The sequence below is a fragment of the Calliopsis andreniformis genome, chromosome 3, assembly GCF_051401765.1.
Source record: "Calliopsis andreniformis isolate RMS-2024a chromosome 3, iyCalAndr_principal, whole genome shotgun sequence".
Taxonomy (NCBI): domain Eukaryota; kingdom Metazoa; phylum Arthropoda; class Insecta; order Hymenoptera; family Andrenidae; genus Calliopsis; species Calliopsis andreniformis.
In genome coordinates, this window is record NC_135064.1 from 6,460,371 (window position 1) to 6,475,035 (window position 14,665).

General features: G+C 33.1%; 2 protein-coding genes across 4 annotated transcripts in view; one reads left to right on the top strand and one right to left on the bottom strand.

Moving 5' to 3' along the window:
• The window catches only part of LOC143177627 (uncharacterized), a 21,242-nt gene extending 10,986 nt beyond the window's left edge, over positions 1-10,256 (top strand). Inside the window, exon 2 of the mRNA XM_076375686.1 lies at positions 9,101-10,256. The gene's annotated coding sequence lies outside the window, so the exon portion shown is untranslated. The remainder of the gene's footprint in view (positions 1-9,100) is intronic.
• Positions 71-14,665, bottom strand: part of LOC143177626 (uncharacterized) — a 28,802-nt gene continuing 14,207 nt past the window's right edge. Inside the window, exons 2-11 of one of the 3 annotated variants that reach the window (XM_076375684.1) lie at positions 6,878-6,952; positions 6,067-6,312; positions 4,912-5,483; positions 3,688-3,988; positions 3,105-3,606; positions 2,874-3,032; positions 2,614-2,789; positions 1,498-1,704; positions 1,315-1,338; positions 71-733 (exon numbers count right to left, since the gene is read on the bottom strand). In XM_076375684.1, the coding sequence (XP_076231799.1) occupies positions 654-733; positions 1,315-1,338; positions 1,498-1,704; positions 2,614-2,789; positions 2,874-3,032; positions 3,105-3,606; positions 3,688-3,988; positions 4,912-5,483; positions 6,067-6,181 (2,136 nt within the window). In that variant the 5' untranslated portion in view covers positions 6,182-6,312; positions 6,878-6,952 and the 3' untranslated portion in view covers positions 71-653. Of the gene's footprint in view, positions 734-1,314; positions 1,421-1,497; positions 1,705-2,613; positions 2,790-2,873; positions 3,033-3,104; positions 3,607-3,687; positions 3,989-4,911; positions 5,484-6,066; positions 6,313-6,877; positions 6,953-14,665 lie in introns of all 3 variants that reach the window. The other 2 variants (XR_013001609.1, XM_076375685.1) reach the window with 2 other exon arrangements.

Sequence of the window (14,665 nt, forward strand, 5' to 3'; positions counted from 1 at the left end):
AGAATAAATAAATAAATTATTTATACTATCAATAATATCGTAACTTTGAGTAATTTAACATTTTCGAGATGAAAAAATTCGATTTAGCCTCCTTTAAGTTCCAATGCAAATTTAGCTTTGGAGTAATTGTTACATAACAACAAAAGTACACGATTGCGTATATAACAAATTTCTATGATTATGAAATTGTCTTTAACAAAGAATGATAATATATTATATGATAATATATTATATGATAATATATTATATGATGATATATTATATGATATATATAATATACGGCTCGACAATTGGAGTACTTTCACCTCCTACGTTTTTAATCTCATTTCGGCACTGGTAAATATAGAAGCTCATGTCGATTCTTCAAAGTACGTTTGAGCAAATGAATTCTTAGTGACTGCTTAGACAAAAGAAATGATAGTATCAAAAGGGTGACGATCTTGACGGAAGTGAAAATGCAAAACAACGCAAAAGTGTAGTTTTATACGTGTCGCATAACAATGGTGATATTCCTTTTTCTTTTCTTTTCTTTTCTTTTTTTTCCTTTTTTTTTTTTAATAATTGCAACAATAGCGACAGTCTAATTACTAGCACCGTTAATGTGACATTTAAAGTGTCGTTTACGTCCATCTTTTTTCCTCTTTCTTATATCTTCAATAACGGAATTGACCTTTTCTGCCCATACCGTTGTGGTAGACCCTGAGCGGCGTGTAATTCCCATTTCCATTCATTGCTGTGTACAGAAACAGATAGGGAGAAGGGATGATGAAAATAATTAATACAAAACGAAAAGAAAATAAATCGAATAAAACTTGAGTGCATAATAAAATGAACACAGGTTAGTAAAGAAATGTAATATAACATGTAATGTTAATAGAAAATAAATAAATAATGAAAAAACAAATTTTGTTTCTTTTATGGAGAACCAAAAGAATGTTAAAAAATTAAAAAAATTAATCGTTGAAGACAGAAGTCGGTAATTTGTCACACAAGTTAACATATTATTTGCATGAAATATTTTAACAATGGTTTCCTTACTATGAAACACAATTTGTAAGATGTGTAAAACGTATACGTATACGGAATAATCTTCACAGACAGGTGACACAAATTTTAATCTCTTATTTAATTTTATAATGCTCACTGCATGCGAGTAAAAAATAAATAATGGTATCATTTACACAAATGTAAGAACTAAAATGTACTACGGTTCGCATAGAACACTATTTGTGTTCGAACAAAATTTATCTTCTAAAACAGCGAAATTAATTATAATTGCGGCTTAAACTATTCAAATCATTTCAGGATACTTACTTAACTCATACTGCTTAATGGCAGCTTGTATAATAAATAGGATTGATGTTAGTTACGTTTTTTTTTGTGTGTGTATAGTAGTAGTCATAAGGAAATTTATTTTACACTGTACAAAAATGTCAATTTTAAACTTTCTCATAATTACCACTATTGTATATTGAATATATCGATAAACTGACTTACCCTGCACAACGGTGGGTGGATGTCGAGGACCTTGAATAGTATATGCATGACATCGAGGTTTCAATAAACCATGATATAGGACGAAATATAATACTGCAACTACTGCAGCTGCAACAGCCATGTAACGGTAAACAAATCTCAACGAGACAACAATGTCGGAGTCGACAACGTTGATATAAGCACCGATCACGGCTCCAATGCATCGACCTGTATCAAATAAAAAACATTTTGTGTAAATTGAGAGTCTTATATAAAAAATAAATTAACAAAGGAACTACGCGATGTGATAATTTCCGATTTAGATGAAACTTGGTAGGTTTGTAGAGTAGCCGAAAATAATCGACACGTATTTTTTTTATATCGGCTCTTATCCACATTAGGGGGGGGGGTGAAAACCGCTCCTAAAGTTGGAGTTAGAATCCATATTTCGCCTAATATCTTGGAGGCTATTGGATGTAGAAAAAACTTTAAATTAGTCAATTATGATATATTTTTTATCATTTTTTAGGTAAAATGTTAATCAAGTTTTCCACAAATTCATATGTGAATACTATGTACCGAAACACAAAATACGGATATTTTGGAACTTTAAATTTTTATACTGTAAAAGAAATGTTGTTAATTTAAATACACTGCCACAGTCAACTGAATACGCTCCGTGAAGGCAGTAGTATCTTTTGTTTTTCTACGACGTATATATTCTAAAACCTATGTGCATATTATGTTACAGTGAAAGAGAAATGTATATTTACTTTAGTAAAGTTATATTCAAATATCTGCATTGTTTATTCAATTCACAGGACCTCCAACAAAAAATAACTGCATTCATAATTTATCCGTGTTTCGTATAAAACTGTCCTGAAATAAATAATTTTAAAAAACTTCTTTTAAGCAAATAGATATTTTTAAATACTTAATCGATTAATTTAGTTTTTTTCTATATCCAATGGCTTTCAAGATATTACACGAAATATAGTTTTCACCCCTTTAACGTAGATAAGAGCCGATATAAAAATCACTACAAATTTGCTAATTCATCAAAATCGGAAACGATCACTTTGGATAGTTGTTCCCTTGTAAAAATATTACTGAACATGGTACTGTAAGGTTGCCTACCGACGCAAAAATGTGCAATCACAGGTAGCGCTTGAGCAGTCACGGTTAAATGACGTGGGACCAAATGTCTCAAATAGAGAATAGCAGTAACCCACATAATAGCTAGAGTGAAGACCTCAAGACCCTCGGAAATCAAGGACCACCAAGGTCCAGCCACGAGGCTTAGACCAGTAAATCTGAAATATTCGATATTTATATACGATACCATCAGTTAAAAATGTTTTAATGCTGCGGTAATGGTAATATTCTAACTTACCTACCTAATAATATACACAGTGAAGGCAGTGATAAGAAGATTACTGTGACCACAGTAGTCCACCAGATGTTCAGACTTCCAGAGGAATAAGAGTGCTGGAATTGCTCCTACAGTCATAGCAACACCAATCAGTAACTCGTCGCCCCCTAACTTCTGCAAATGTCTAAGCAAAATAATATAACTTAAATTTTTGTATACAAGTTTACTGTTATACGATCTAAGAAAAACGTCTTACAAAGGTAGATAGCTATCCATGGCGCTCCAAAAGGTTCCCATGACGATTAATACGATTACTAAAGCAGCAGTTTCGCTGCTGTACCTCTTAACAGCACTCATGGGAAGTGCAAGCATGCCACTTCTGGTATGCCACCACCATTCTGGTGGACTAAGAGGCATTCCATTAGCAGAGAGTGCAACGAATGCTGTCAGTAGCATCATCACAACGTGCATACCAATTGGCAGATAGTACAAAGAATTCAAATTCTCTACAAAGCTACAGAGATAGCCAGTTAGGGGACCGAAGATTGCAAAGCCAAGAGAACCAAAAGCTAGTTGGCGACCCACATCGCCACGACCACAAGATGTTTCTCTAGTGGCTATCACCACTGCAGCATCGATTAAAGCGACAACTGTTGTTGGAAAAATGTCAGCAGCAGATCGAATAGCTAAATACGTCCAGAACACAAGATGTGACCAGTCTTCTCCCTGCTGGCATTGGCTTTCTATGAAGACACTGTCTAAAAATGAAAAATAAATACAGTTTCTCATGGCATATTCGTTTGAAAATGTATTAACAATACATCAGAAGATAGCATTACCTGGCAGAGTATACGGATCAACCAAGTCACATTCTATGAAACAGCTCTGGTAAACCTCTGCCATTCTGGCTTCTAATTCTGGAGGTATTCGACAGGCGAAATAATCAGACAATGGATATGCGCACCAATCTCGACTGCTTTCATTATTCAAGGCTTGTTCTAGAGTGGCATTTACGGATAAACTACCAGAGTATTCAGTGTAAACGTGGCACACTACATTATCACCCTCTTTGAAGCACAAGTGGGGTGGCTCGTTATCTACCATAGCATATCTTCGCGTTTTCTTGGATTCTTCTTGTTCCTGTAAAACATTTTTAATAAATTATTAGTCGCTTATAGAGACTGACACTGAAATAGGTGGGTCCACTTTGGTAGTATATTCCACTTTTCCTAAGGATGAGAGATCATATAAACAAAGGTTTAAAAAGTCTTCCTTCCCTAGACACTTTTTATTCATAATGGAGTATTTTAAAAATATTTAAAATTTATTTAAAGAAATTATTGGAAGCAAGTTCTTGCTGCAATAATACATGCTTCACATGAATTGTTGAAGATATTCAAAAATTTCTGATGTACTGTAAATTTTTTTATATGAAATAATAAACTGATGTTTGATTGTTTCCAGGATGAATAAGTCTTAATCATTTGTAAAATTTTCTATTATAAACAAGAATTGTTTACTAATTTAAAGGAAGAGTTTCCCAATCTATGTAGGGTGTTCAACAACATATGTCAGAAATTTTAAGGAGTGATTCTACATGCCAAAATAGGACGAAAATGAAAAATAGCAAAATTATGTTTAAGACTTCGTTTCAGAGTTATTAATCGCTGAGAAAACGCTTAAAATTAGTGTGAAATGTGTCTGACTTCGGACTTATTCCACTAACTATGTCTGGTCTGGCTAGTGCATATTCAAGTCAGACATATTTCACGCGAATTTAAGACCTTTTCTCGGTAATTAATAACTCTAAAATGAACCATCATCGAACTCTAACGTCATTCTTGATTTTTGTTTTATTTTAGCGCGTAACAACGCCCCTTAAATTTTCTGACCCGTTATCGAACATCATGTATGTGTATGGCCTCTCTTCTTATTCTTAGGAAGAGTAGAATATGCTATCAAAGTAGAACTTTCTATTTCGGTGTAAATGTAATAAAATTTCCCTCCAAATTCTGTCCCAGAGGTATTTCACCAAAGAGCGTTCCATTCGTCTTGATATTTACCTGTGCATACATTTCGTTCTCAAGAGGAATAACGGTCGTTTCACCGCTACCATCAAAGACATCAATATTAGGGTCAGTGGTCCCAGAAGTGGTAGCGCCATCAGCATCATCTGTTCGCCACCGTTTGGACCCAATAGGATAGCAAGCATAATTACAGCCTTCCAAAACTAGAGATCCAACTCTGTTATCATCGGACCACTTGTGGCAAGATTTGCGATCCTTGCATCTTTCCTGTAACACCACTGCACCTGACTGATCACAGTTGAACTTTAGGCCTGGTCTTCTATCGCTTGGAGGTTCAATGCGGTCCACAGTTGGAATGATAAGAAGGAAAACGTAGAAAACAGCGGACAGCATACAAGCAATGGCGATCATCACCCTGAGATAACGTCCTGTTGACGACTTGTCGTTTCTACCCTGATGACCCGCCAATTTATCGGCAATTGGCCCCGCTATCAAAGGTCCTAGTATTGCTACTGCTGGCGAGATCATGGAGATCATTCTAATTTGGTCAATGCTCAATCCCATTTTCACCATGTGCAGTGGAAGAAAAGGGAAGAGACAGCCCATTCCTGAATAAATATAACGCAAACATTTTTTTATTATTTGAGGGAGAATAGGGGTGCGAACAAACACGCGAAATCACGTTACATATTATAGCTTTGTTTTATATTATAGCAAAATAGGTCTAAAACAAAGCAAAAAGCTCAGCTCACTCTATGGATTCGCTATAACATATGACGTGACAGTAATGTGTCACCCTAAGTGTCTGGTGTATTTTATTTTTAATTATTTATTTTATATTATTTTATTTTATGGTGTATTTTATGCTCTATTACAAGATAGTTATTTGAACACATATTTTATATTTCTTTAATTATGAAAATACTAAAAATTAAAATTATTTGTACATCTTGATAGTTTGTATACTTTAAATATCTTGAATAAGCAATTTTCATTATTTTTTAAAAACTATAAAAAAATTAGCCTCAACTAACCGAGCATTTAAAGATAACTGAGAATTAATATTCTGTATTTCAAGATAAGAAGGCTCAGTTAATTTCTTGAATTTCTAAATAAAATAGACATTGTTAGACCATGCATAAAAGTAGTTGAATATACAATTACAATGACTAACTCGCTTTATGAACGTACCTCCAAAGAAAAGGAATAATAGGAGCTTCAATGAAAGGAGATTAGTATTGATAAACTTCTTCTTCGGCAAGTCTTTCGACGTCTCCATCCTTTCAGTGGATGCTGTTATCGGCATCTTGAATATGTTGAATAGTTTCTTTCAAAGACAGGTACAAATGATCCCAAAATTTCGGACGACCTAGGGTCGCCTATTATACCAATGGTCCTCCTTCTATCGCCATCCTTTTGGTACACTTTCACGTATATCTAAGCGAAAATACGTTTGAATAAATATTAGAATTTTTAACACAAAAGTAGTTAATCAATAAGCAGTTTGCAGTAAACTTTTCCTTTAACTATTTTACTACAAAAAGATATTCAGTTTTTCCTTTCAGTTTTTCAATCCTTTTTCTATTATTAATACTTTTCCGATCGGTAGTAATCTATTAATACACTTTCGATAAATAAAATATTGAAGAATATTTGTATTCTAATTCTCGCAAAATTCAAATTAAAAGTAAAAGTAAATCTGAATGAATTACTTCTGGAAAAACTTAATTCTTGCACAATAATGTTTTATCGCAAAATTCTTATCAAACCTTTACACAAAACAGGGAAAGTATAAAAGTTTATTATTGCTACCTAATGGCAAGTTAAAACGTAAAACTACTTGTACTGATTTTTATAAACGAGTCTGTCAGGGTCTGCTAAGCAATCATTTACTCGTTCAACCTGAAGCAGACATGATTTTCCTTTTTTACGTAATTACAAAGATCAGCGTGATCCCACAAGCAAGTAAAGAGTAATTATAAGGCGATTTAACTAGACTCACTCCATTGGCAACGAGATGACGAACAAGCCCGTTATAACGCTTGACTTCCTGCCGTTTTTCCTTGGTGGAAATACGCTGGAATCAAAACAATTATACGTTAATAAATAAACAAAGGAAAGTCTAACGAGTAACGGTAGTTATAAAAATTGTTTCCTACGAAATTGTCAGGTATCTGCAAGTTAGATGCAGTAAAAAAAAGTAGTTTCACGACTAGTCTTAAACAGCCAATTAATTTTTAATATAAATTAGTAAACAACAAAACTAACTAGGTTTCCGAAGAGATATATACTTCAATAAGATAATGTGTATCTACGTTTCCTTTAGCTTTATTCAAATTTTTTTTTAAATTTTAACACAACTAAGAAAACTATTAGTATAAAAAATATATCGTGCATAATAAAAACCAGGTAGATGTTTCTCCAAATATCGAAACCCTTAGAAACTCAAAGAGTTTCGGGTTTCGAAAATTCAAAACTTTGTATTTTTTCGTGATTCAAAATTCTCGAAACAACAAGTAAGAAAAAAGTATCAAAAATTTTAAAAATTATCAAAAAGTATCGCGCTAAGCTACCATGAACAGTATTTATTAAAATATCCGGTATATCTGTCCCTATAATTGTTAGAAAGAAGAAGTTCATAGATGAAATCTTAAACAAGAATCTGAATTACTTTTTTTTGTGCCAAGTCATGTTTTTGCTTATGGTTTCTTTAATTATGATTAATAAAGATTTATGTAAAAATATTGTTGAGACTCCAGTTCTTGGAATAAAATGTTTCTCTTATAAAACAAAACCTGCAATTTCAGTTCTGAAAGTTTCGACAGTTCCAAAATTTTATAAAAATTCAAATTCAAGTTTCGAGAATTCAAAAATTACAATCCAACCCACCCTTAATGAAAGCATTAAGTGCTTCCTAAAATCCTATTAAAAACTTGAAATTCCACTATGACACTGTGGCGTACGTGTCAATAATTGGATTTAGGGTTTACAAGTGCGAAAAGCGATAGTTTCTAGCATGCTTATATGTATAGTGATGCTTCGAGCTAATTGTGAGTAACACGAACAGTCTTATGGCAGCCACCCATGCACAGAGAATTGGTTGAAGCTCTGCTCTCTAATCGACGCAAGTCGACGTGCAAACTCGTAACCCAGTTTCCACGACGCGAATTCCTGTACTATAATTCTCGCTTTTCGTGAACGCAATAAGCCACGCAATTGGGACTTCCTCATTTTCGTCGCACTTAGAGCAAAACTTAGGAGGAGGTTCCTCCTTGATGTCACACTTCTTAACTCAGAGGATGTTCTCAGAACCCAGATGTTCGAAACTGTCATAAAACTTTATTATCTGTTGGAGGAAATCTTGGAGGAAATATCTAGTTATTATTTATTGATACACGAGGCTAGTATATTTTACATGGAAATAAAGATCGAAAACTTTGAAGGATGAAGACGTATTATGAATATCAAGTTTATAGTAAACTGATGATGAGTTTAAAATTTTCTCTTCTTGCCTTTATAATACAGGTCTTTCATCCTCTTTGTACTATTTTATACTGTAAAAAGACAAAGTGAAATAAGGTACTACATAAAAGAATACCATATACCACATGCCTTCATTCACTTTTGAAGACTTAATTTTCGTAACAATATTATATAATTCATTCATCTTCTAAAGCTGTCACTTAAATACATTACACTGAGAATCTAATTTGTCGTTATTCAAATTTAAGCATCTTCACATTATTTAAAAATTTGAATATACCTCAATTGATGTATTTTTTAACAAAAGAGAATTATACAAAAATAACTTTTCCTTTAAAAGCCAAGAATATAATAAAACCCAAGTCCATAATACAAAATTACTGTCCAAAATATCGAATGTCAATTTCTCGAAAATAAAACTGTGTTTTATGCTTATTTATCTCATAACCACAGATATGTATTTGGATAAATCAGATCTCTGGTACCATAAGTCGGCGTGAGTCTGGATACGTAAAAAAGAACAAGCGAAAACGTGCTGAAATGCTTTTATATTTTTTTCGAATCTCCAAGGCAAACAATTTTCCTTGGAGCTTTAGTACAACAGTTTATTATTACCACTCTCGAGACATCTGACATTTCGTTATGTGTTCACTGAATGCCTGAATGACAGTTCTCAATGTAGCAAGAAACGCGTATCACCGAAAATTCGTGCCAAGGTAAACACCAGCACATTATGTTACAGAAATGGTATCGCCGCTGTATCGATCTATCATCCTGCATCCAAGAGGAATCCCCAACGTACTCGAGAGACATATTCGGTGCAGCTGCACATCAATTTGTCACGGATCCACGCAGCAAGCTGCGACTGTTGCATTGAATTACTTAGGGGAACGGATATTGTGGCTGGACTAAATTTTGACCATTTAGAGGATATGCCTGATAACGGTAGCATGTCAGTGTGTTTACGACAGACATCAGTGATGCGTTGTGAACGTTAAATCATTTAACTCTGCTGTTCTGTTTGTCTACTTTTATCTTTGAAATGATTTTTAGTTACTCATAAATTATACATTAAAAAACATATTTTCTTTAGATTTTGTAATTCTACATGCTCAAACATTATTTTCGTTTCGAAATACTTTTTCAATACATTTTGCGACTGTAAATTAGAAGTAGTTCAAACCACATCCCAACAGAATAGCAGAGTTTAAAAAACAGTCGACTTAATTTATTTATAAAATTTGTATTTATTTATTTGATGAATAATACTTTTTTCCTTGAAGCCTTCTGATCCTTTTTTAATCGAGAAGGAGGAGATAGAGACTGATAATTATCTCGTTGAAAAAATTCTCCATCTTCTTTCAAATGAACTTCGTTTGAAAAATTGGGCTCGTCCGTTGCAGAAAACGCGTCTCTATTGCTTTAATTTTACAGGGAAGATTGGAGAAACGTGTATCTAGCGGGGCAAGTGCCTTGAGTGTTCATACACACTTAATGCGCTCCCAACCCTTGGGGTTCAAGCGTTGAGTCTACTATTGCTGGGGTGAGGATGTAATATCAAACAGCCAGACAAGCCTGCCACAACCACGTTCCGTGTTTACAATTTATTAAATTTCCTCGGTTAAATTACGAAACACTATATTATCATAACGTAATTTCAAGGATTACAGTCTCCTCTAATCTATTCTAAATCATGCATAATATTATAGGCTCTAATCCTTAATATCAGAAGACATCAATGTCTTCTTTAACTTAATTTTTTTCAACATATAATTTACAATTTTTCTACGTATATGGATAATTATTTCTTTATCTTCTAATGACTTTATAAGTATTTTTACTTTTCTGATTGTTATAATGTATCAGAAGGAAAATATTGTTATCGTTCAAAGTTTGATGCCTCCCGTTATTTCGAATTTCTCGACGTTTTAACGTCTTTTGAGTCTAAATTTTTAGCTCATTATATGAACAAGCCAATATAATTTACCAAGAATAAAAATGTTGAGTTCTCATAATAAACTACTTGTTCGGCATCAGAAAAGTATCACAACCACACTGCCAAGTTTTTAATAATTTTGATAATAAATACTTTTGAAGTCGTTCATTAATTTTATTCATCCGAAATAATTAAAAATCACACAGGGTAAGTGTACGCAATGTGGAACAGTACGTAATATGGAACATCACACAATCTTAATAATTAACTAACTAAATAAATAAGTATCGGTCGAGCATCCATTCACGAGAACAAAGCATTCTTCATTTTCGTAAAGTTTACAAATTTTTCAAAAGCCTGTAATATATCTAGTTGAAAAGTTAAAAAATATTTCTGTCACATAATTTATCATTAAATATGTTTGCCATTAACTGTTTAAAAATAATACACAAAAAATAATAATAATGGAGAATTATGGACTCAATGTGTTTGGTGTTTTCAATGGGGACATGAATGCGGTGCTAAAGACGTATTGCCGATGTATCTACTATGTATAAGGTAAAAAAGTATTAAAATATAAAAGATATTTGTTTATTTGTATCTTCTAATTAAATAAAAATCTTCTAATTAAATAAAAATTCGTTTTTTATAACATAGAGTTTTCCCATTTTCCTTATAGATTTTTTAGGTATTCCATATTAGATACCACTTTTTCGAACTAATTGATAATCCTATTTTTTTACCTTCTTTACTATAATTTGAAATTCTTTGAATTTTTTCATATTTAATTATTTAAATATATTTCTGTATTAGTTTCCTTATCTTTTTCCGTTTAATTCAGAAAAAAACAAAAATTTTGTATAAAATCAAGTATTCCATATTGCGTACGCTTACCCTAATAATAATCCACCATACATCCACTCACTATGAGATAAGGGAATTTTAGAATGTAAAATTATTGGGAATATTCTACCCTTCTTTTGAATCTGTTTAAATATACTAACTTCACTTTTAAATCAGAATTGCAAAATTGATGACGACCACAGTTGCTCTTATCCGCAATAAATTACCTGTATCGGAAGCTTTTCCTCTCAGCCCTTCTACTTTTAAAACTGGGTCACATTATACTTCAGAGATTGTTTCTTTTTTAACGATTCGTCGTTTAATAGTACTTTAGTAGCTCCATATTTACTTTGTGGGCGAGATAAAACTTCTTCACCAATTACGCGAGCAAATACTTTCCCAAGTCAAATAAACCGAGGCCGTTGACGGTTAACTTCACATTTAATTCATGGATCTATTATTCGCTTTCGAGGCGTATTATCCATTTTACCGCGGTCTCAGCGTATCTTTTTACCGTTCATTAAGAGCACCAACGAAAAAGAGAAACAAGCGGCTAACGAGGCACTCAATTAGTATGCGAACGTTACTTCACATTTCTTCTGGGATTTAAAGTGGATGAAACGGGGAGGAAAGACACATGAAAATGGACAAAAAATGAAAATTCTCGGACTATACCTTTTGCGAAGGTTCGCCTTTCATGCGTACGAATTCGTACAAAGCCGACTCGAATGTCTATTTTTCAAGTGATATTGTATTAACTTCATTCGCTGTAAGCTCACAACTCGCTACCAATAACGAAGCTACAGTACATCAGTACAGTGGGAGTTAGTCACAAGACACAACTATATAGTTGAACATAATGATGAATGTGAGATGAGTGATAAACTAAATTACTCTATTTGTCACGCCTTGATATTCTTGATGGGTGTTTGGTATGACAATGGACAAATAGTGATAGCGAAAGTACAGGGTGTGCCAAAGGTTACTATCTCATTTTGGAAAATTGTATACCTTTTTTTAAAAATCTTTGTATTTCTTTTATAAAAATTTGGAGACGAAAGGAAATAGAAGGTGATTTGGTCCACCATGTATACGTACATATATATATACAGTACTCTTTCGTTATAAACGCTTCCTTATTTCGTTTATTTCCTAGAACTGTTCTTTTATTAATGAGTTACTAATACATACAATACTGTTCTTACATAAATGCCTCTTATTTTTTGTAAAATGAGTCCTTGTATTGAGTTACGAGATTATAGCGATCGTAAATCGTAAATCTTCAAGTGCAAATAGTTAAAAATCTAACGTGGACTTCGTCTGATTAAGGTAGTTTTTAGCTACGTCAAATTCGGTTAAATTTTACGCAAAACTAATTTAGGCTACAAGAAACTTTTGTGCAGAATATAGAATCGATTTTACCGTTTAGTTATCGAGAGATTTTTAATAAAACTTGACGCATTTTAACACCGTGGCATATGACGGAATTGAAAGAAAACTGATTCTCTGCTATTTTTTACGTTTGACACAGGGTACCTATATTCAAGATCCTTACCAAAAACTATATTGAAATTCTACGAAGCAAATGTATTAATTTCAATAAAACTGTTCGAATAGTTTTTCCGTAATTGCTAATCAAAAAAGAGATTTGTGTAAAAATTCGTCTGTTAATTACAGCAAAGCTAGTCAATTGTAGTTAAACAGTAGTCAATTGAATATCTTATTTTCGTATTGCAACCATTATATTAAAATTTAATTTTTCTCAATAAACCTAAATAGTGTTAACAATTATTACTATAATTTACATGGTATCATACCACTTTTATAGTTATCGATTAGTAATGAACTCTCATTTAAGTAGCACAGTTGCTTAAGAAGTACCTTAAGAATGAAAGTTATAGTCGAATTATGAATTGTCGGCTAGAGCCGGTTGTACTCGGTCATATGAGAGTCTTCAGGCTCCGTTAACTCTAGCTACTATTAATCGTGCTAATCGAAAGCGAAAGTGAGACGATACGACGTTGGGGATAATGCGAGCTTATAGTGAGTAAATACTCCACTACTCTCTTCGACCCATTAACACATTTGAAACCAGTCAGCCATTAGAGTGCATCGCACATCCGTTAGGAAAGTGACACGACTCAAAAAAGTAATTTTTCAGAGGAAGCGGAAACAAAAACAAAATTAAAACAAAATTAATTGCTAGACGAAGTAATATTGTTTGAACAATTAAATTACAGGAAATAATGATCAAATTCGTATTTCTACTTCATACCTCTTGACAAAGATTTTTCAGACTTTTTAAATTACATAAAACTGAATGATTTCGAATCTTCTTTTTTTGTTTTCGATCTTCAGTTATTAAAGTAATCAATAGAAGGGTATTCACAAAATTTCTTCTTGGTTTTAATTAAAAAATCGAGTTTCTTGAGTTGCATCACTTTTCTTGCGAGTGTGAGGTATGATTAAACTGCGGATTTTTATGTATTTATAAGAAGAAATTTCAATATGCAGAAAAATACAGAATCTATATATACGAGTATAATACAGAAGAATATAGAAGTGTTGAAAGATACATATGACCACTTTATAATATTTGAAAAATAGAACAAATCTTTAATTCGGTTTCATTTCTCCAATTTTGTGTATAAAAATAGGAAATTGCATAAATATCCACAATCTAAATATGATACCTATTATTCTTATCAACCGATGATTTATCATTATGGTCATTTTTATACCTACAAGAATATTGTGTCGACCTCTGAAGGCACTGTTGTCAAAATATAACCATGTTAAATGCCTTAAAACTTATCAGTAGTAGAATGAACTAGACTAGATCTGACTTCGATGGATAGCGGTCAACAAATTCCACGATGCATTTGTTGCGCGAAACAACCATTAAGGGGAGGGCAGAAAATGCGACGGGCGGTTCTCGGTAGCGAAGCGAAAACATTCGAGGCTTCCGTGACCCCGTCGTTAACCCAGTTAGGGTTGCCATTCCAGTGCACGCACTGCTCGTTACAGGCCTCTCTTGCCACGCTTGTTTCATACTCGATAGTTGATTGCAAGTTGCGATCGAAAAGCGGTTCGCGGCATTGCTATGTCTGAGCGAAGCAGCTGAGTGCTAGATGCAGCTGGCAAGCGTTTTATTTAGCTCTCTGAGCACGTTAGAATGGACAATCTCTTCGTTAGAAGTCTCTATTGGCGATATCTTCGATGATCATGGTACGAATACAGGTACTTGGCTACGCGGAGCTGCTGAGAGGTTTACCCCACTCTATTTTCGTCAGACACATATTGAGTAGTTAGTTTGATTAATTTTTAAGGCCCTAACGCTGGGAAAGGAGATGCAAATCAAGTAAATTTTATCGTAAAAATTATAAATGTAAGGTAAGTAAATTTTATCGTAAAAATTATAAATGTAAGGTAAGTAGATTTTATCTTTGAAAGATATGTTCTGTAATTGCGATACTGTACCCGCCTTTTATTTTCACACATAACAAAATGTGGCGTTATTAAACTGAA